This window comes from Cyprinus carpio, chromosome A6, assembly GCF_018340385.1.
Source record: "Cyprinus carpio isolate SPL01 chromosome A6, ASM1834038v1, whole genome shotgun sequence".
Lineage (NCBI taxonomy): Eukaryota > Metazoa > Chordata > Actinopteri > Cypriniformes > Cyprinidae > Cyprinus > Cyprinus carpio.
This window is the reverse complement of record NC_056577.1, coordinates 17,999,346-18,022,670: the sequence shown is the minus strand read 5'-3', so window position 1 is coordinate 18,022,670 and position 23,325 is coordinate 17,999,346. Positions and strand designations below refer to the sequence as shown.

The 23,325-nt window shown below is 35.6% G+C and overlaps 1 protein-coding gene and 1 pseudogene across 1 annotated transcript; both read right to left on the bottom strand.

Moving 5' to 3' along the window:
- Window positions 1–886: 886 nt before the first annotated feature.
- On the bottom strand, window positions 887–4,395 carry LOC109061316 (kelch-like family member 30). Its single transcript, XM_042758232.1, is given in 10 exon segments — window positions 887–1,302; window positions 1,430–1,576; window positions 1,837–2,025; window positions 2,139–2,294; window positions 2,940–2,961; window positions 2,964–3,028; window positions 3,344–3,531; window positions 3,604–3,961; window positions 3,964–4,095; window positions 4,098–4,395. Coding segments are annotated over 10 exon segments (1,800 nt in total). The 3' UTR covers window positions 887–1,057.
- LOC109061317 lies at window positions 4,029–22,886 on the bottom strand (annotated as a pseudogene).
- Window positions 22,887–23,325: the final 439 nt, after the last annotated feature.

Sequence of the window (23,325 nt, the reverse complement as noted above, 5' to 3'; positions counted from 1 at the left end):
GAAGTAAAGATGCTGAAATTTGAAGCCAAAATTGTTTAGAATAAGGACAGAAATAGAATAAATGTGAAAGAGATTCTTCCTCTTCTTGGCAAAAAGAGGAGAGTGGAGAAAGATTTTGTATAAATTTACTTAAAATAGTTGTTGCAGGGGTAATGAGGAATAATTTTTAAATTAACTTCATTTTATTTCTTATTAAACAAAAATTTGTTTGGGACTGTCCATACTTTTTGAAAATTAACATTTGGATAAAGTGCCAACCACTTTCCATAAGCTTTAAAGATGAAACCATTATTAGCAGTAACAAAAGTTTCAAAAAAAATTTGTTGTAGACTTATTGTCCCTAATATTAACACATTGAAACAAGTGCAAAAGTTGCAATCACAGCACAAGCTGGAGGTGGGTGCCCATGGTTGCCAGGGAATCCGGACGCCGCCCGCTGTTTTCTCATGAGAATTAAAACGCAAGCTTTTCGGCTTCCCATAGTTTTACAGACGCTGCAGGTCACGGCTGCACACAAATGTATTTCCAGTATTATTGGCATTTTGTTAAAAATCCAGTGCAGTTAATGAAAACTAAAAAAGGGTTTTAAAGGAGCAAGATTTTGTTTGTAATAAACATCATAAAACATTTTTTTTTCTGAATAAAAAAAACATATATTTCAAAATAAAACAAATGCAATCAAATGAAAAAAAAAAAAGGTTGCCAAAGACATTAGAATAAGATGTTTTTTTTTAATTAAAATTAGAATTTTACAATAAAATGAGCGCTTTAATGTGTGTGTGTGTGTGTGTGTGTGTGTGTGTGTGTGTATATATATATATATATATATATTATAATTATATAGATATATATATAGATATATATATATATATATCAGGTCATTTAATTCAAAGGTTTTTATTTAGCCCACATAAAGGCAATGAACAGATTGCTAAATTATGTAGAAAGAAATGTAAAACATTTATAATGTTTATATCACATGGCCAAACTCACAATACAAAATTAAACTTTTTTTTGCAACAAAACCTAAGTCAGGAATTAAGGAACAGAACAGATATTAAGTCTCATCAGGGAAGATTTCAGTCCACTGGGAAGTCTCTAGGAAGATGGAACAACAGCCACTGTAAGTCCAGAGCCTGGGAAGGAAGCACTCCACCTTCCAAGTGTTGGATGCTCGGTTGTATACTTCCACTTCCACACCGTAATCCCCCTCCATGCCCTTCCAGTGCCCCCCAGTCACATACAATTGCCCACCTAGAACCACCAAATCACCATTTTCATGACGAGTGTGTAGAAAACTGAATCTGGGAAGAAAAACAGCAAACATAAAATATCAGTAATCAGGTCACATATTAAGGTTCAGCTAACTTTGTATATGGTTCCAGATTTCCTGTGTAAAAAAAGAATTATAAATATCATCTTTAACTCACTTTTTCCCACATATTACCCTCTGGGTTATACAGATAGACCTTTTTGGTGTTATCTGCTACAAGGTAAATGACTCCATCCATAGAAACAGAGCGGGGAGAAGAGAGATATTTAGGAATGAAAGGAGAACAGATGATACACCAGCTATCTGTTGAAGAAGAGAAATCTTATTAACAAAAGTATACACAGTATTGTCATCTAGTCACGATTAGATGTTGGCAGTGCACCATGAGAGACATTATAATTTACACTGTGTCTTGTAAAGTGTCTCATAAAATTGATCTGAATTATTAGTTTGTAATAATAGAAGTTGTTATGACCAAACGCGGTTTGTTTTTACTGATACTTGTATGGATATTAATAAGACTTAAACACATCCTAACCATGGTGACATGTGTTGCCTCTTACCTATAACAGGATTGTAGCACTGCATAGTCAGGGCATTGTATTTAACAGCACAAGAACCAATGAGGTAAAGCTTTCCTTCACATGATATGGCTGTAAAGTTAGTCACATACTTCAGTGCTGGGCCCGTAAGACTCCAGCAATCATTGAATGGGTCATAATGTTCAACTTCAACAAAATCCATAGTTGTTCCTGTCAATGAAAGACAATGCCGTTTGTTACACAAAAATGCCCAGTTCAGCATGGAGATCTACCCAAAACCATTTGTTTGAAGCCTCCAGTTGGAAACTGGTTTGTTTGCTTACCACCAATTACATAAATCTCTCCATTGAGAGTTGCAGAAGAATGGTTAGTCCTGGGCCGCAACATTGGAGCGACTGTGACCCACTTCCCCTCACGAGTGATGTACTTCCAGGTCTCTGTGGTGGACCAGGTGTTGGACTGAGACCCTCTTGATCCTCCTTTGAGTTAGCAAAAGGTTGTTAAAGGGATTTTTTTTCTCATTCCGTGTAAATTCAGATGAAGGCTTTGCTGATTTATTTGAATAAAATTCTCAGTTCAACAGGAAAGTAAAAATGTTGCAGTTAGTGACCAAGCAACATCAGGCAATAATGCCTCAAGTTTCCCAGGTCATCACAAAGTTTATGTTCTGCTTTTACTGTGCTCTAGTCCCCACATTTCTAAAGTGGGTTCAGGTCTTATGTGTTTTAGCAGGATTGTCTATAAGACAGGGGACTGTTTTATCTTAGCATCTCCAAATCCTCAATGGCGATGACATTCCATTCATGTGTGCAATAAAGCCATAAATTTCACTGATCCTTTCCCAAAGTTCATAGTCTCTATAAATACCCTGAAAATCTGTGGATTTGTTTTCTCTAGGTAAAAATAGAATTTGTCTCCTACTCTCTTTATTGGTATTATTTCCTTCTCATTTCTTCAGTCTCTCTTTTTCTTGTCATTATGATTTGAGGCATACAGTCCACACCAACCAGTCAGCAAATTATCCATATTCCAATATATATAGTAAAAAATAAATAAAATAAAATAATATGCGAGATACAGACTTTAGCAACAACTAAATATCTTATGAAAAGTGTTCAGCTCACCTGTGACATACACATTGTTATTTTAAGGAGACGACAGAATAACCCCCATTTATTGTAGTTGGGAAAATCAGGTAGCTGATACCACTGCCCTATGAAAAAAGAATAAAATGCACTTAAAATCTTACAAATGCAAATGTATACAGTATGTAGAGTGAAATAGAGTAAATGAGACCTTGTCCTTTATAAATGAACAATGTGTAGTCTTTCTCTGTTACATGCATCGAAACATCTATTCATTGTTTTCTCTAGTCATATAACACTGGATTTTGCATTGCCTTTCTACTGCTCAGTGTGTTTAAACTTGACTGGTAGTGTGCACATCAGATCAGTGTTCCACATTATCCTAATTTTCCTTTTATAAAATTTACAAATAAAGTTGATGTATCAGCTAAAGCTGTCCTTACCAAGCTTTGGGTTGTAATAACCACAATTTCTGGGGTATAACCTTCTATCTCTGTCTTCATCTTCATCCTCATCTTCGTTATCCGAGTCATCCAGCGAGCGACCACCCATGACGAATAAAACCTCCTGCAGGTTGAGTGTTTTCTCAGTGACTCTTTGGTCTGACTTACCTCCTGTCTTTTTCTCGTTTCTGAAAAAAAAAAAAAAAAAAAAATAATAATAATAATTATAGTATGGAACATTATCTTTAAAAAATCTCTACATGAAAGAGATTTGACTGACCTCTCTACATATTCTCTCCACAAGCTCTTTGGATTGTAGCGAGTCTTGTACCAATGGCTCTTTAAGCAAGTTCTCAGTGAGGTAGGATTCTGTGAGGAGGGAAAGCTTAGCCAAGCCCAACAATTCTTGCAGGTGGCAGATCCGATTGTCTCTACAATGCCCAACCCAGGCCAAAACAGCCTTGACGCAAGACCGGTAATCTCTTATGTGCAGATCCTCATCCTTCAGGCAGGCCACCAGCCTGTCTTTCTCCAGCATCAAGAACTCCTCATGTTGTTGCACTGCCTCAAAGTTTTCAAGGAGGAAGCTCCATGCTTTGGCAACAACTTCAGGGCACCATGGATCTCTCCAAACTCAAGGATTCCCAAGCAGTTAGTGGCATCTATCTGGTGCTGCAGATATCGACTGCATACACTACGGACAGTGTGGAACTGGAGCTGGCTGGACGTGCAGATGAGGCCCTCTACATTTTTTTGTTGATGGTGAGTTTCCCTGTATAAGCAAAGTCCAACAATGACGACAAAACATTGGGATCTACATCATGAAGCTCAACACGAGCACCAATGCTCTCCACAAAATCTCCTGAGAACATGGATTGGAAGTAATGGCTGCAGAGTGCAAGGATTCCCCGGTGACAGGGGAAATCCCGTCCACCAGCGCTCAAGGTGACATCCACAAATTTGGGTTGAGAGCAGAGGGAGTGAAGACCCTCTAATATGCTCTGCGGATGGGAAGAGAGGCAGAAGTCTAGATCGTCTATATTACGCACCATGACGACACTCTGACCTATGGCCTTAATGCATTCAGGGCCAACCAACAGATGTTTTCAGTGTTTACCTACAACACAACACAAATGGGTACAATCAGTCACATGCAATCCGATTGCGACATTCTTGATCCTAGTAGTGTGGAGTCTCCTATGACCTAAGGACAAATTTTCACCTTTCTACATGGTAACAGAACATTTTAGGAACAAACTGGAAGAGAATGAAGTCATGTTAGCACATCAATATAAGTCAAATTATCAGACGATTATCACCAGAGTTAAAAACAGGTTCTTGCCAAAAACAGTACATCTGATAGGCACATTGGGAGAGATTCATTTATTTGCCTGTGAGAGAATTTGCACACAAAATCACCCCCCCCCCCACCAAAAAAAGAAGGAAAAAAAAAATCACTGGAGAAACAACAGTGCATGTTAATCAATTCCATTTAACACAACAAAACTAACAACATAGGAATTCAACTTACCTGCTCGTGAATGAAAGCAGAAATCATACATTATTCACAGTACTTGTTTAGAAGGCAGACTTTTTTGTTGCTGCTGTCTGAGATGGGGGACACGCTGTCTTTTGCAGAGTCACTGGGACAGCATGCTTGTCTTTCACACTGCTATTTTTAGGCCAGACATTCTGCGGAGCTATACTCAGAATCTAAATAGAACGGTTAAGCTCCCACCTGCTCTTAAAGAGATACACATAACTTTCTGTATAATAGTAAGCAGTCAGATGATTATTTATTTAATCATTAGAGTAAGCAGCCTCCAGCATTGGTGCAAATTAATTATCTAAATGTCTTGATTCTCAAGGAGTAACAAAAATTCAACAGAAAAGGGCATTTAATTTTTTTTAAATCACATATTGATAATTCTGACAAAAAGGCAAACACTTCAGTTTATGGCAGTCTTCTACATTGCACTCCTGGAAAATTGGAGGATAAATGGCAAAAGCATGCCTTACATGTCACAACTGTATAAATATTGGTACCAGTTCTACATCAAATTCAAAAAATATATATTTAAAGATAATAAGGAATCTCTATGTACATTTGCGCCCAAAAATATGTATTGTCATTACTCAAAATCAAATATCTCAGCCTCCTTTTCTTTCCAGAAAGCAAAACTACGGTCAATATATTTGCAAATCTCCTTATTAGTCAGACTACTAATATCAGAATTACTCTTCAGGACATCACTCTCATCTGGGGTGGGTGTCTGTACAATGACTTTAGGCACAGGCCTCGTTTCTACCGTTGTGGTCTGTTCTGAGTGTTCAAGCTCTGGTTGGCCCGATCCATCTCCAAAGAACTTCACTTTAATGTCCTCAAATCCATCCTTCCATTCCCGGTTCCCTGCCTCAATGTCCTGAATTACAGCCTTGTGAAAATCACGCACAGTCTCCCAGGTGAAACGCCCCACATGGTCGAACACTTCAAAGCACAGCAAGTGTCTCATTTTCCTCTCATCTGCTGGCAAATCTAGCTCAAGGATGTGAAAGTAGCCGAGCATGAAGAGGTCGAGTGTCAGCGCGTCATAGTCAACAGGAGATCCATCCACACGGGGCAGGAACTGCTCAGGTGAAAAAATGGCCTGCTGCCGATTGAGTCTCCGGATCTGTCGTGAAGGTACAAATGAGATCATGCTTCTCCAGTTCCCAATCATCTTATTGATGGCACTTCTCTGCTTGAAGAAATGCCCGAATTTGCCATTTTCCAAGGTGTTTCTTCGAGAGATATCCAAGCTAGCTTTGCGTTCATACTTCAGCTTCTTAGATATATCCAGCGAATCAACACTTTGCTTCCTCTGAGCGTTTCTCACGGTTACAGTATAAGCCGACTTCTTCCAGTGACCCAGGAACAAGACCACAATACGTTCCTTGCGCAGTGTTGTGCTTTCCATGTCATCACTGATGACATAGTCGATAGATGAATCATCAATGTGGTCAACCTCTGGTCTTTGTTCTTGTTTTTGGGAGACCTCATCTGAACCATTTTTTACTGGTTCTTGAACTAGTTCACCCAGTGATTCAGTCATCCCTGAATCCTGTTGTGAGGAATCGTTCTCATTCTCAAAGTTGGACTTTAAGTTCCTCACAGAGACCCCAAACTGTTGAATCTCATTTTCTATCTTCTCCCTCCTGCCTCTGTTGACAGCTTGCCTCTCTGATGGCTGAGAAAAGACATTCACAAGCTCTGTGTTTGGCATTTTGCAGTAGGGCTGGTCTGTGAGGTTGGTCATAAGCAGCGACATACTCTTCACAATGCCTGAAATACGGTTGCACCAAACGGGTAAGGGAGTCTGTGTAGAGTTCTTGTACTGGGTATTGACTGTGATGTTGACAATGGGTGCCGGGAGAATGTTTCGAAGTTCTTCGGCCAGACGAGCAAGCTCCATTTCATAGCCCTCGCAGTTCTTTTGCATCGAGACACTTTCAATTTGCTTTTCTAGATAAATGAGGTCATCCTCTGTTAGAAGCTCTCCGAACGGACCCAAGATGGCATTGTGAACATGGGAGTACCTCCAACTGTCCATCTTTGTATATCTACTACCACTCTCCTGTTAAGTAAGATAAAATGTCAAGTTAAGAGAGAAAACAGCAGTCAGAGCATCATCTCAGATTTGTTATCTATGCATTTAAAAGACATTTAATGCAATATTTGTAGCTCACCTTTATCCTCTGGGTTTCTTGGTTGAATAAGCTGGCCTGTAGCTGTCGTACCATCACTTGTCTCTTCCATTCTGCTATAGATCTGCCCTTCTCATCGTGCATGGGTAACCAGGTAATCAATATCAGACAAATTAGCCTCCTCTGTTGGTAACACCACCATTTTATTCTAAAAGAGAATGAAGACAATAATTTATTGGCAAGCATATTTTCAACACTTAAGTGAATGAAAAACAAAAACAGCACTATCATGCTTGGCTAATATGAAATCAAGAATTTAATTAACTTGGTTGTTAAAATTCCTTTTTTAATTTTTTTGGTGCAGTTTTCTTTTTACATATTTGCTAAAGTGCTTTAGTACATTTCATAACAGTTAAAGTCAATAAATATGCAACATTCTCATGGTTAGTGTTTACGAACTAACAATCATATTTACTAAGACAACTGGAGAAGAGTTCTGCTTTAGTACCACAGATTTTACTCGAAATGTGTGTGTGCTGTGTATTTTTATGCTAAAGACAGTTGTTAATAATGCCTGCAACCATACTGACAGTGAATGTACATGTAGTAAATATTTAAGACAGTGAATTCCATTACACTGGAAATCTCAAATGTATGAAGGATTTATGACTAAACTAAACTAAACTAAACAAAACAAAACAACGACTGGATCTAAAACCTCTGCCTTTCCATCTCCATAAGTTATTGGATCCCAAAATAATAAATAAATTGTGTCCAGTGCAAAGTGGATAAGTTTGATGTGATCACACAACAACTAGTTAGCCAGTGCGTTGCTGTTCTCACAGAAAGGCAAGTGTACATCTTGAAAATTTAAGGTTGTCTGTTCGGTTATAGAATGCAGTTGTCATGTAACTCTATATAGCATTGAAATACAGGAATGACAACTGTATTCTGCTAGTGTGAAGATAGCCTTAGAGATTCAATTATCATAAGAGATTGTGAATGTTAAATTTCTTAACTGAAATGGTCAAATCTGCTGCCAATCCAGATTTCTTAATGCTGGCAATAGATTTTACATCTCCCAGTTTCATTTCTCCCATAAACAGTTTCCCTTTCTCTGGTACTGGCTTACTCGGAGGCGTACTGGAACTAAGGTTCTTCACCACTGCAATGAAAATCAGAACAAGAACAACGTTTGTTACTCTCATCTGTTTCCAGTTATGGTTCTGATCATATTCACATAGGCTGATTACCATTACTCACTAAACTGGAATTAAGTCATCAAGTGAAATTAAGGAAGGATGAGTCAATGGTGACAGCAGGGCAGAACATACACTTACAACAGCACTAGGGATATTAAACAGCCCCCTTAGGGCTTTCTCACCCGTAGTGGCCATGTGGACATTCTGGAAAGTTTTCCCATGTGAGGTAGAAGATGGAGGCAAGGGGGTAGTGGAGGAAGGGCGAGGAGAGGGTGAAAGAGTTGAAAGGGGGTAACGGGCTTGAGGGGAATCTTCTGTCTCAGGATGCTGGTGGGGTTGAAATGAAATGGAAAGTCAGTCCACTGAAAATGGACACGCACTACAGCGAAGTATTAAGCACACTTTTCTGTCATAATTGTTCTGTTCCAAAATGTATTGGGCTGCCCATGAAGGGAACATTTTTAGGCATTATTTGAGCCACATTCTAAAGACCAAACGATACTTCAGTTTCTTTTTCAACTGTGAAACAACAGGCTAGAACAGTGTTGCAGCCTAGTGGACAAACTAATTGGCCAAAAAAAAAAATAAAAAAATAAACCTTATATTGTTCGGGCTAAGCGTACAATGAATGCACAGTTAGAAATATCTGGCTAAGCGTGTATTATGTTAATGTACACACATACTGTAACCCAGTGTACTATACATATAAACATCTTTTAAAGTATACTTTGGGCTTCAGTCAGTATTACATGCATGCTCAGTGGAAAAAATATAAAGATTAAATCCATTCAAAACCAAAATGTATCAGTAATCAATAATGTGTGTTTTTTACTTATTATAGTGTTAGCTTAGCAACATGCTGACAACAAATATTACAACTAACAGATGTGTGGGCGCACGGAGCCGTTTCTACATGTAATGTTTGAAATAACTCCTTATGAGGTGCTACGCGGTTAGGACGCTGCTTTAGAATACAGCTACCTATGGAGGAATTAAAGGAGGAAACAGCTCACTAAATTGTGGAACAGATTTAATGGTATACTCTTTGTCATTTGTACTGTATTATTGTTCAAAAACTTATAAAACTTACCTTGAGACTGTCCATGTCTTTGTGTGTATTAGTGATCTGTCTGTAATAATCAGAGCTGGGTTGCTGTGACACAGCTGGTTTCTCGCTGAGCTCTTCCTCTATAGGACAGTTCTCTTCCAGGGGTTGGGCAACTGGAAAGAGCTGCAATACAAAGAGCTTTTATAATCATATAATATATACTGATTCAGGTAGTGTGCCATCAAAGCACATTATTTCACACAGACCTGTAAGGCAATGGAATAAAAGCACAATTATTGCCATTTGATCCACTACACAGCAGAATATCAGAATCATATACACATGAAAAACAGCTATTTGTGTTCTTTCTTTTGTGCAGTGTTGTGGTCCACACAGCGATATGTAAGCATTACAGTAAGAGGGGCCCTAGCTGGGGGGCAAAATAGTTGTACCTGAGCCCAACATTTAGATCCCACTTTACCAGAGGGAAAATGCAGAGTATATGGAAACATTTAGATCACCGCTGATGAAACTGTAATATCCTAATGGACTCCATGCAGGATGCATATCAAATGCGGCTCTCAAAGGGCTCTCTGTAAAACACACACACGCACAGAGCATCAAAGGGAACACTGATACGCCGCAGCATGCTATTTTGCTTTGTCTCTGTGAGGTGGTCCTCTCAATTTCCTCTTGCACTGGACTTTGATGTCCGAACAGCACGAAATGTGCTGTGACACGGCTTGGGCAAGGCAGGAATAAATTTCCCAGAAGTTGTGCAATTCATAAATAGATAAACTTTGGGAGGGGTAATGTGGGTATATGGGGCAAAACTACATTAGCGAAGTGGAATTTCTTTCCTTCGTGATCTTTGAGCCACAGTTCAGTTCCTCACTCACGATCAGGATGCATCTGTCTCTGCGTGAAGGTTTAATCAAAGCCAGTGGACACCATGGCCCATTTGGTTTTCATCAGCTATCCTCTTCTGTGGCTTAGGCAGTGGATGCTGGATTAACATTTTCCTCCCATCCTCTTCTCTGCCTAATGGGCCACACAAAAACTGATGGAGAGAGTGAGACTACAGCAAAAGCACAAAATCCATATAAGGTGCTATAAGGTAATATGGTGGAAATCTGGTGCAAAACAAATTAAAATCTTTTTTTCACCAGCTGCTTTGGACAGATACTTAAGGGGGGGACTCACAGATAAAAATCACTAAGACATGCAAGACTTTTATCTTGAAAACAAGTTAGCAGAACATCATTGAAGAGCTGAAGCAGACAGAGACTGTGGGATATTTCTCAGTGTTCTGTTCTAGTACATTAAATGAAATTATTTTGGGGGGAAAGAATCAGAAATGGTAGAAATATGAAGGCCTGCGTGGTTTGTGTAAGGTTTGGTTAAGGTTAAAGTCTCCACATATCTCTCTGCTTTCTGGAGGAATTCAAGACCACACACTTGTGTTGACATATAATCAGTACATTCTATGTTAAATCACTTTTACACCTTCATGACCATGTTTGACAGTTTTTAAATTTAGAGGACTGAGTGAAAATGGTCCAAAGTGTCTACAGCAGCAAATCCTCTGTGCTGGAAAGTTTATTTTAAAAATGTAGAAAGGGTGATGAATGAGCTGAAGATGGCATTCTTTCTATGTTAGCTGTTTTACATAGAATAACGGATCAATTCTATACTACAAATAGTAACAGAATTAAGCAAGCAAGCTCGGGTAAAGTTCTAACCTATTAATTTCTCATGTTTCGCAGATTAAACAGAAAAGAAAAGCTAAATAAATTTTAAAAATACATGTTCAATGAATCATAATACTGTGGGTGTACAGTTTATTGGCAGCATATTTCTTACTGGTCAATATTTATTATTATTATGTATTTATTTTTATTATTTTTTACTGGTAGATATTAGATTTTTAATTATGCATGCTCATTTCCCTTTGCCATCATTAAACGCTCACTTAAAAGTTCATATTTAAAAAACAGCAACACATTTAACATCTTTTAATGTAATCTTTAGCAAATATCAATATATATATATATATATATAATATATATATATATATATATATATATATATATATATATATATATATATATATATATATATATATATAACTCTGTACATTAAATTAGTGTGATGCTTAAATTAACTTTTAGCTTTTAAAATGTCAAATGTTAATTTTTACCATTTTATTTTGAATGTATTTTGACAATGTATTAGACCATTTGTCTATAGAATATAGAATTTTAATATATTCAACCAATTAGATGTGATAAAATAAGATTAGATTAGATTAGATTAGATTAGTGATTAAATTTTAGAAAGCCCTAAACTGTGAAATTTTAAAGGTGCAATAAAGACACTGATCAATAATCACTTCAATAATCATGCTATGAAAACATTAAATTTGAATTTAATTCATATAAAATTAAAACAATTACAATGACCGTTTTGAAACTAAAAGTAGTAGCTCAAATACTGTAATTCATGTGTTGCATCTGAAATTAACAATAATTATGCATTGTTCAGGAATAATAAAACAACAACAACAACAACAACAACAATCCATTAGCTCAACAAACACAACATGTATACAAAGCACAATAGTTACTTACAAATTATCGTCCTCTTAATTATGGTCGATATCCACACAAGCAGCACCTGATCACTCTGTCACTAGCCAGTGACACGCGATGTGAACACCCAGAGATGTGTTGACTACATCCACACCATCCCAACAACTGGCCATGGCCCAACAGACAATAAACAATAAACTCTGATAGGAGAATGCACTTAATAATTTACACAGTGTATTGGGTAGCCGGCAATGTCACTAATGAACAAACCAATCGACATGCGAGCAGTGTGATAGAAAGCAGGAGACTGTCAAATCAGAAGAAGCGGACAGAGACAGTGTATCTCTTTCATTCACGTTGTTGTTTTTTATATCTTTGAGACCACATTAAACTGGGGACGTGACCTTACACACATCAACACCAATCACTAGAAAAAACATTCTCAAGTCTTAGCCTGAAAGATGGGGCTTTGCATGAGGAGAACCTTTCCATTATTTGTTTAATAATGTATGCCCTGGAAAAATAGGTGACAATGCAATCAGGTCAGTTGATTTATTCTCTCCAGCATCCTAAATTTCAGCACGTCCAGAGTAAGAGCTCTAATCCATCATGTAGGCATACGTGTGAAATATATAATTTATTTTTTATATAGTTTTTGGAGCATAAAGTAAAAAAATTAAATAAAAAAGTGCATTAAATTCAGTCTAATGGTGCAACCAACAAAGTTAAGCAGAAACATGCAGGAGAAAACAAACAAACAAACAACACAAAACAAATAAAAAAATTGTATCATAAAGAGGACCCTCATGATTGTGTGTCAAGGTCAAAGTCAGATAATTTGAGCATTTTATGTAATGGAAGGTTGGTTCAAGTTTATCAATTTATAAATGGATGAATAATTAATGATATTTATTTATTTATTTATTTATTTATTTATTCATACAACAGTTCTTTCTGGTACTCGAATCTGATTGGCTGAGAGGAGTGTGATATTCTAGTGATATCAGAACTCCAACCGTTTCACCGTTTGTATCACTCCACTTGCAATATTTCTCACAGCGAGTGACACAGAAGACGCCCAAAATAATACTGTTTTTTTGTGTCAAAGAATGTAGTTTTAAGAGGTTTTTTTGGGGAGAATGTACTTGTTTAGAATTCAAATATGAGGTTTGTTAATAAAGATAATGTTAATAATGTTAATAAAGTTAATAATGATAACTATATGATAAATATTTGAAAATTTCCTTCAATGTTTTCGGAGATATGAGATCCAGGTCCTCATATCTAGTACTCATGAACCCACTGAAAGCAAATCTTCTGGCTCTGATGTCTCTAGTGGTTAAATATGAGATATTATTCGTTTTGGGTAAATCTAACAGTCTTTGGTCATATTAATCTATTTTTGTTCCAGAGCAAATAGTTTTGGCTGGGGTCAAAATCTCATCATGTTATATTTTATGTAACTTTAATGCTGTATATCAGAGCACTGCCTTCGTACTTTTGACTGATTTGCCTAGCAGCTTTCATGATGACAGTTGTTGTTTATTAAATATTATTATTCAATAAATAATATTTTATATAAATAGTAGTGTGTAATTATAGTATTTAGTCTTGGGAAACGGTGTGTGTTCATGATGGTGATTTTAGTTACATTATTCTGCCATTAGATGCCGACAAGGGACTGTTTTTATGAGTGAGTTAGCAGTAAAGACTTTTATATTGAAAGGGACTGAAATGGTTGTAAACAAGGAAGTTATATTACTTTCAACAACATCTTGTAAGAAGCAGCCAACAAATGCACTGAGGAATTCATATATATATATATATATATATATATATATATATATATATATATATATATATATATATATATATATATATATATATATATATATATATGAATTCCTCAGTGCATTTGTATAGATATATATATATATATATATTTAGATATATATATCCACTGTATAACAGGTTATTATTTTGCTATCCTCACATACATAAATTAACTATAGTGTCCTGGACCCACTAGTAAAAATACATATCAAAAATTAAATCTGGTGTCTGAATAATTTTTGGTTCGACTGTACATATGTGTGCTGGTGTGGTGTGTGTGTGGTGCTCTGAAATGAGGAGGCAAAGTCCTCAAAGTGTTTTTTTTTATTTTTATCATGGACAGTATTATATGTCATTGACCCAGGAATTTTCTGGAAATCTCATGATGATGAAATTATAGAACAGACAAACACTCTTGTGAAATACAATATGCAAGTCCTTACAGTAAAACAATGGTATTTAGTAGAAATAAATAATGTGTCAGATTCAGATTTTGTTGTTGACCTCAAAGGCTGTACGTCCAAATAAAATCTGTGCTATTTTGGCACCAATTTATTTGTCAGTTGGCAGAAGCAAGTCAAAATCATGGACATGCCTTACATCTGAACATGCATACTTCTCTAAAAGCAAGCCCTAATTTGAATGCCCAGAATGCCTCAGTATTCATGGTTACAGTAGGTGAACAACATCCAGATGACCTATTGCATCTGCTGGAGATTCTGAGATGTGGAACCAGTTGACATTTCTCTATCCCATAAGGCCTCATGAGCTGAGAAAGCATCAGATTCAAACCTAGACACCTCACTTGACCTGTAGCACTTATTATGTCATAGGTCAAGGACCACTGGTCACAAAAGTGACATAGTATTTCTGAAAATGTATTCATACAAATCTTCATTATAGCCAAGAAGTACATGATTCATGAAATTCAGAGCATATGAAAGTACAAGAATTCAGAAACTGCAATGCCCTTATTTGGGAAGACCATGAACAATGCATGTAAAGTTCAGGACAATATAAATTCAGTGTTTGATTAAAAAAATGAATGACAAATCTGGTGCTGTATTACCCTTACCAAAAAGTAGTATACTTCAAGTTTTATTTTATTAGTATACTTAAGTAAAGTTCAAGTATATTTAGACTTTTTGTAAGTATAAGTCAAGTATACTTAAATGTCATTTTAAGTATATTTCTGATTACATAAAGCCCATTTCTGAGAAGTACATAAAAAGTAAACTTAAAGCATACTTTCCTATTTTTAGTTTAAAGAGAGTATACTAATAGCACACTTGAATAAACTTCTTTTTCGTAAGGGTAGGTAGCACTTAATTGCTTCACTTCATTGATCATGTGCAAAGTGGTTCAGTAAGCAAATGACTTCAAGACAACTGCCTTAGAAGATGAAAAAAAGGAAATTATGACCGAAGCTTACAGCAAACCTGGAATCTGCAGGTGCACAAAAAGCATAAACAAAACATTTGTTTGGTGTCATTACAGATTCTCAGTTAAATGGTAAACACTGTTCCATGTGTAGCGGACCACTAAAGGTCAAAGCAATCAGAGCATTCTTGAGATATGACTGAGCGTTTTGATGAGAAACATGTTGAAAGATTCTTCTCAGGGGGGTAAACTCGTAAAAAAAGCTCTCTTACCACCCCCTAGTGGTCGATTAGCACTGGTATTTCTATAAAGGCTCCATCCTGACCCAAACTCTCCAAGGTTTTTTATAATGCTTGAAAGTACCTGCAATAAACAAACACAGAGCTTCATTGTACTTTACATCACACTAAGAACATTTCCCAATCTAGAGCTTTATTTGTTGTTGTTGTTGTTGTACTGAAATAAACCTTCTTTGTGTAGCCCAGAAGGGACACATTTAATACAGCTGGCCTCTTAATTCCCTGCCTGAATAAGATGGGAGGAAAGCATATATGCTGTTGTAAAATAAACCCTTGATCTTTTTTATTTGATTGCAGCTGTCTCAGGGAGAAGGCACTCGCACTGTTTAGAGCGGAGGGCCGTGTTTAGGGAGGGTGACCTCTTTGGGATGAACCAAAACATGAGGAAATACCTAGCACGCAACTCTCTGGCCAACGGCCCAAACAATCCATTACAGGCACCGTTAGGAAATGAGATGGCCTGTCCCGAGCACTCTGAGGTGGAAATAAAACCTTGTGAAGTACGCTACACTTGGCAATACTATAAGTGGACCAGGAGGAAAACTAAAATGCTTTATTCCTGAAATAATGCTGATGTGAACCAAGACAGTCTTTTCCAGTGGGAGGCCTGGGAACCATTTTTGGGTCAATGAAATATAAGAGGGTGTCCAAGATAAAGAAAAAGAGAAAGTCTAGTGTAAAACACGTGCCAAGTTTCTTTTGTGAGAACACTTCATATTTTCAAAAAGTCTTATTGAATATCACTTTTTCATTGTAAAAAAGTAATATTTTTAAATTCATAAATATGACTTTGTGTTTTTCAGGAACATCACATGGACATTTTACAACCATGAACTAACCTTATCAAATTTTATATATATATATATATATATATTTTTTATTATATATATTTTATTTTTTTTTTTTTTTTTCTTTAAATATGACATAAGGACAGTTGATATTTTTGACTTTATGTTGCCCTAGTTATGATATTTTTGACTTTATGTTGCCCTAGTTATTTATTTATTTATTTATTATTTTAAAGTTACATACACTACTGTTCAAAAGTTTGGGGTTGGTATGCTTTTAAAAGAAATCTCTTACACTAACCAATAGAGTAGAAAATCCACAGTTTCTATTCCAGTAAAATATTATTACAATTTAAATTAAGTGTTTTTTGTTTTAAACTTTCATTTGTTGTCAGGATGGCAAAGCTGACTTTTCAGCAGTCAGTACACTAGTCTTCAAAGTCACATAATCCTCCAGAAATCATTCTATAATATGATTTGGTGCTGCTTATCAATGTTGAAAAATAGTTGTGCTGCTTAATATTTCGATGAGACCCGTGAAAACATATTTTTTCCAGTATTCTTTGATAATTAAAAGAAAGTTCAAATGAACAGCATCTTAATGACCCAACAGCTTCACAGAGGTAGTTGTTTATCAAGTTAGACTGTATATAAGTCTATATGGATAGTATGAATGAATTCAGATGGTACTATATGCATCGTTTCACTGCCATTCATAAATCCCCTCCTGTGGCCTCATGGGATAAGTAACGTGTCCATCCATCGAATGGGTTTAAGAATACAGTAGGTCATCTGGGTACTTCTCACCTACTGTGAAATATGAATTCACGATATACTACTCACTTCACCATACTGTTTTTGCCTACAATAGGAAAGTATAGTATGCGATTTCGGACTTAGCAAAATGTCTTATCTGTATGTATTCTAGTCCAAGGCAGTACTGCACGATCAAATGTGTTTACCATTGGAAAAAAGATAAACAATCAGATGCATGTTTGAAGCCAACAAACATCCTGTTCTCCAACCGATTTGATAGATCAAGTATCTGTTTCCAAGCATTAGAATGGTAAAAACCCGAAACCAAACCCTGTGGATCCCTAACCAGCTCAGCCCCCGGCCCTCTACCTGAGCTAGGCTGCTGGTCAGAAAGTACGATACACCCCCAGCACATAGAGAGACCTGCGAACGGCTGCATCCATCTGATGCTTCAACAGCCTCCCTTCACTAATTAGATCTCTATTGTTGGGAACAGTTTGGTCCTTAATTTTTGACGTTTCTTCGAGTCTCTCACAGGATCGCTATAGGAGCAATTAATTACTGATTTATTCATGTCCCATGTTGACAGGGACCTTATCATTACACTACAATATATCTATGGAAGATAGATTGTGACAAGGGTGATTGGAAACGGTGTAATTAATTCTGTGAAATTTCAGACATGGTACTTTAATGAAACTTAATTGAATTCTTAATTGGTTTCAGTTGGTTTTTAACCTGTTGGCATAGCAAAAACATAGCTTTTAGTCCTAGATCTAGCTTTATTTGTTTGATACATACAGCAAAATTAATATGGAACATTCAGATTTATAATCAAGAACTTTCTTTATGGTTCCAATCCAACTTTGAAAGCTGGGAAAACTTTTTTAATTATTATTATTATCTGATAAAATGAAAAATTATTTGCAGGTTCAACCATGGAAAATCATCCTTGTATTGTCATAAGCTTTGTCAGTATGCTTACAGTTCAACAGCTGAGTATCCAGTATAGTCCACAGAGGTTTGCATAAACATAAATTTATGGCCTATACCCTATACAACATGTTTATTTAAAGGAAATTAATATTCAGCTCCTCTAGAATTTGTTCATATGGATTTTTAGCTCACACATTCAGTATTAGCTTAAACGTGTTTATCTGCTAAGCAAAGGTATGTTGGAAGAAATCCAAGTCAAAAAATGAATTTTTTTTTCTTGAATAGGAACAGAAAAAACAGCAGCTGCTATTGTCTACCGCCCATTAATGCAGATGGACATCTTCAAAAAAGAAAAGAAAGAATGCACAGTTGTGAGATACAGTAAATCACCAGACCAGCAGTATCCCCCATAGACTGATCCACTCAATTTTGTGCTCTAAATGTGGAATTAATTTATTTTCCTATGTGGTTCAGTTTTTGTGCCCGCCCCCCGACAGTACTACCATGTTCACCCTTGAAAAATGTATGACTTAAATTAAGCAGCATCTTATTTACCATGTGAAACAATAAGGCTGAGAAGCCATTGAGGTGCACTACACGCAAAAAGTTTCTTAGAAAGTAGATGCAACATGACATCTTAAATTACTGGCCTGATTTTCATAGACGCTCTCATGTGAATGGACACGTCAGTCAAAAACAACTGATTGTGAATGATCTGGGATACAGAAACAACTGAGAGAACTGACCCATTAAGGGCAAGAAGTGAAATTGGACGAGAAAAGTCCTTTTGCTTTCTGAGTTTGTCTGTTTGACGCTTCACTGCGAGGTCTTTAACCCTCTGCTGCATGATTCATTCATGGCATGATGGTTACATCCACACCATGTGTGACAACCTTTGACCCTTTCTCATACATTATACATGTCTATTCTTGTTATTATTCAAACATTCATATAATAGCATAATTCAATATGTTTGACAAAAACTGGTAAAGTAACATGAACCTCATGATATTTCTTCAGCAGAATGGGATCTAAGGAACTAGTTTACCTCTGCAATTTTTTATGTTTTTTTTTATAGTTTTACATATAGTAAAATTAAATAATATCCACTGTAATCTGCACTGTATAATATTTGATGACTGGACATTTCAGTGGGAAATTTCCATTAATTTTTACGTTGAAATATTTAATATTAGTAATATATGATAATAATAATAATATAATAATAATAATAATAATAATACTGTAGGTTAAAGGTTTAAAAAGGATTAAAATTATTTTTGATTATTTACAAACTGTCATTGACTTACATTGCATTACACCTTAAATGCATGGTGACAGATCTCCAACTCACTTATTATTAAACAAAATAAATTAATAAATGAGTAAATGAATAAATAAAATTCATTAAATAAATAAATGGTTAGTTTTTTTTTCATAGCATAAATAAGGAAATAAAAATATTGTCAAATGCTCATTTATGATTTAGTAATTAATGCATCAGAGAGGGTTAACCCTCTAGCATCTGACCATGAATTATCTTTTAAGTCGATTTTATTAGCTTCAGTAGACATTATTATTTCTGAATGTCAGTTCAAAAAAACATTGTGTTCAAATGACCCTAATGGTCAACAGTGGAAATTGCAAAAAAACATGCCTAAATGTTAGTATGTGCCACAGATGTCATAGTAATGTTAGCTTAGAACTGCATAGTCTTTTGTCACGAATGTCTGACATTTCACATACTGCCACTTACTCCTTTAAATGTTTCCAGAATCAAGATAGGGCAGCATGCACACAATTTCAAATAATGCCAGAGTTTCATGTGTGCACCATGCGGCTTTACAAAGACAATTGAAACAACGATCGATCATTAAACACTAAATGATCAACATACTACACTTGTAATGTTCTCTTCTGCCAAGAGAATGGAAGAAATAAAAGACCTTACATTTCTCTCCACAGAGCGAAGGTATCTGCCACACTCAAAGTGGCTGTTGTATTCAGCCAGATCATGCAGCCGTGAACACATCTATGTCCTCTTTCCTATGGGTTGATCTGGTAACCCCAGAAGGATTTGACAGCACTGGGAAATTATTTTTGATTTGATTATTTAATGATTTTATTAAAGATATAATTAAAATCATTTCTGTTTTTAGAACAAATAAAAGAAGACACGACAACACAACAGACTCACCCCACCTCTATCTCACCATTCTCTGCAAGGAACATCCAACGGATCATTAGAGGAGTGCCACCCCAGTAATAATCCTTCTTGACCTTTGATCCCATCTGTAACAACCTCTCCAAGATGCGATGACGCCCCCCACTGGCAGCAAAGGTGTAAAGCAGTCACCCCTTCATTATCTGGACAAGATAGGCTGACATCTGTTGAGGACACCTGAAGTAGTCAAAACAATATTGTGCACTTGTAAACCTGTAGTAGAGCTCTACTACAACATGATACCAAGACGTATATGTGTGTAGGTGAATGTATACCCCCACCAACCATACCACCAATGCATGGTGGCCCATGTGAGCTGCAGCATGCATTGGCGTCATGCCATCTTGGACTCTTAGATGCACGTCAGCTCCACAGTCTTTCCACCAGATACTCCACAACATGTAGATGTCCCTCCTGGCAGGCCAACTAGAGAGAGGCGTGCCGGCACCCATACTAGTCTGTCTATTAACACACCTGAAAAAGGTCCATTTGGGTGTTTATTGAGTGTGGGGTTCTGAAGGCTGATATGAATTTCACACTAAAAGATATTTCTGCATAAAATCCCTCTCCCACTATTGGCATTCCCATGTCCCTATCTATGGATGACATAGTTAGCTTTTTGCCCCTTCAATTAAGCTCTGTTACTGGTCAACATAAAGATCTCACTCATTGGATTTAACAACTGTGCTAAAAGATTCAAAACATGTGCTAAAGGCATCTTGACATATAAGGTCCTGGTAAATCAACTATTTTAGCTAAGGATAAATCGAGAAAAGGATTGTGTCAATGTCTACCACTGTTAAACCAATTACTGTCTGGGATATTAATCACTGGAGGCTAATTTAAAGTTCATGGGATTGTATGGAGGTTTTCAGTTATGACAGCAATTTGCAGGCCAGCTTGGAAGGTGAAACTATAGGTTCCATATAGTTTATATAGTTAGAGGGTTTTTTAAGAAGTAGTGGTTTGGATATATATATATATATATATAATATATATATGATATATATATATATATATATATTACCTTAAAAAAGAATTGAACATTTTAACATAAACTTATAATATAGGCTACTATAATAATACTACCATTAAAATGTTTGGGGTTGGTAAGATTTTTAATGTTTCTGAAAGTGGTTTCATATGCTCACTAAGGTTGTATTTATTTGATAAAAATAAATATAGTAAAAACAGTAATACTGTTAAATATTATTACAATTTAAAGTAACTGTTTTCTATTTTAATATTTTTAAAACGTCATCTATTCCTGTGAAGGCATGGCTGAATTTCCAGCAGCCATTACTCCAGTCTTCAGCATTAATAATCCTTCAGTAATCATTCTAATATGCTGATTGTGGTGCTCAAGAAAACATTTCTTGTTATTATAAATGTTGAAAACATGGTTTGAGCTGTTTTTTTTTTTTTTTTTTTTTTTTTTTTTTCACAATTCATTTATTTGAAATATATATCTTTTGTATCAATTTAATGTTGCTGCTGTTGCTGGGCGAAAGTATCAGCTTTGTTTTAAACAACATTTAAATCTTACTGACTCCTAAAATGGTATTGTAAATTTTTAACTATCATGCCTAAAAACTGATTTTGAAAGTAGCTTTGTTTTAAACAACATTTAAAGGCTATGTTCCCTCTGGACTTGACTCTGCAGTGAGTCAAAGAGCAAACGCCCAGTTGTTCCATCGCAGTGTAGTACAAAGTCACTTTCAAAACCCTCACACACCCCTCACAGGTGGAACAAACTCTTAATCTTCACCTTAACACCAGAACCCCCAAAGTCTTCAGAAAATTACTGAAAATGTAGTTTTTACACACAAATTTAAATTAGTTTCCAATTAATTATATAATAAATAAGACTCTATAACTTTAATTATATAGAATAATTGTGGTACATATAATTATAGTTAAATATATGCAATAATTAATCATATGATTATAAATATTTATAAGGAATTGGATTTTGTTATTGAGTTGCTTTTGGCACATGCAGTTCCAATTCCATTCATTTTATTGAATCGTTTCAAGTGGCTGAACTCTGAAACTTTGATTGCTCAGTGCTGTCAATATATGAATAGACATCATATTGTTATACTGTGCCAAAATGTTCATATACTTTAGATAAATGTTAGATAAAAGAGTGTTAATTTTGTATTATTGAGATTATACTTTTTATTAATATTTTGATTTAGTCTTCATTAGATTTTGTATTTTAAATTTTAATTTAATTTTAGTCCAAGTTTTGTTGTCGTTTTTCAATATTTTTATGTTTTATGAGAACGTCCATATTTTGAATCATTTTTATTTCAGATTAAGTTTTAGTTTCTTGAGAACAACTGAAAATGAAAAAATGTTGCCAGCTTGCCAACTAGCTGAAAATAAAATAAACATTTTATTTTCAGTTCATGTTTATTTTTATGTGTGTGTGTGTTTGATTGGATCTGTTTTAAAAAGACACTCATTTTAAGGCACTCAGTGTACTCAAACAAATAACTCAAGATTTGTGACCAAACAAGACCAGTGACCCCAAAACAGCTTGTCACATGCTCCGGTTTCATCTCTGTCATAACAACGTATTTGAGCTGTAACACTGTACCCTGGAGCTTGACCAATCAGCAGCTTTCAAACAGGTGAGGTCACCCTTTGCTGCAGGCATAGTGGGCAGGAAGAGCACCACAGTTTGTTTCCACTTCTGCTTCATTCCCATGAGACAGTGCCAGTGGACAGCTTCCACCCTCCCAAACCGTGTGCAGCAAGATGGAGCGGAGTGGCCCCACCAGAATCCTGATCCATAATACATGCAAACAAATAAGAATAGTTATAAGCAACAATTCTTTATTTAATTTTTTTTCTTTGCACACAAATAACTTTATATTACTATATGTGTTACACATGTATTCTCTTATTTATCTTTTTCAAAAAAATACATTTAAAAATGCCATTATATATTTTATTTTATTTTATATTATAATTTATACAGGTATATCTTGGCAATTCTGCCTTTTCCCCTGAATTCTGAGTTTACATATTGCATTTTTTTTTGTTTGTGTAGTTTCTGCCGTGCTTCTGCCAAAAAAATAACAAGGTAACAGTTTACTTTTTATTTCACAATTCTGAAAAGTCCAAATTGTGAGATAAAAAGTAGGAATTAACTTACATTATATATATATATATATATATATATATATATATATATAGATATATATATATTAAATAATTATATTCTTGAAAA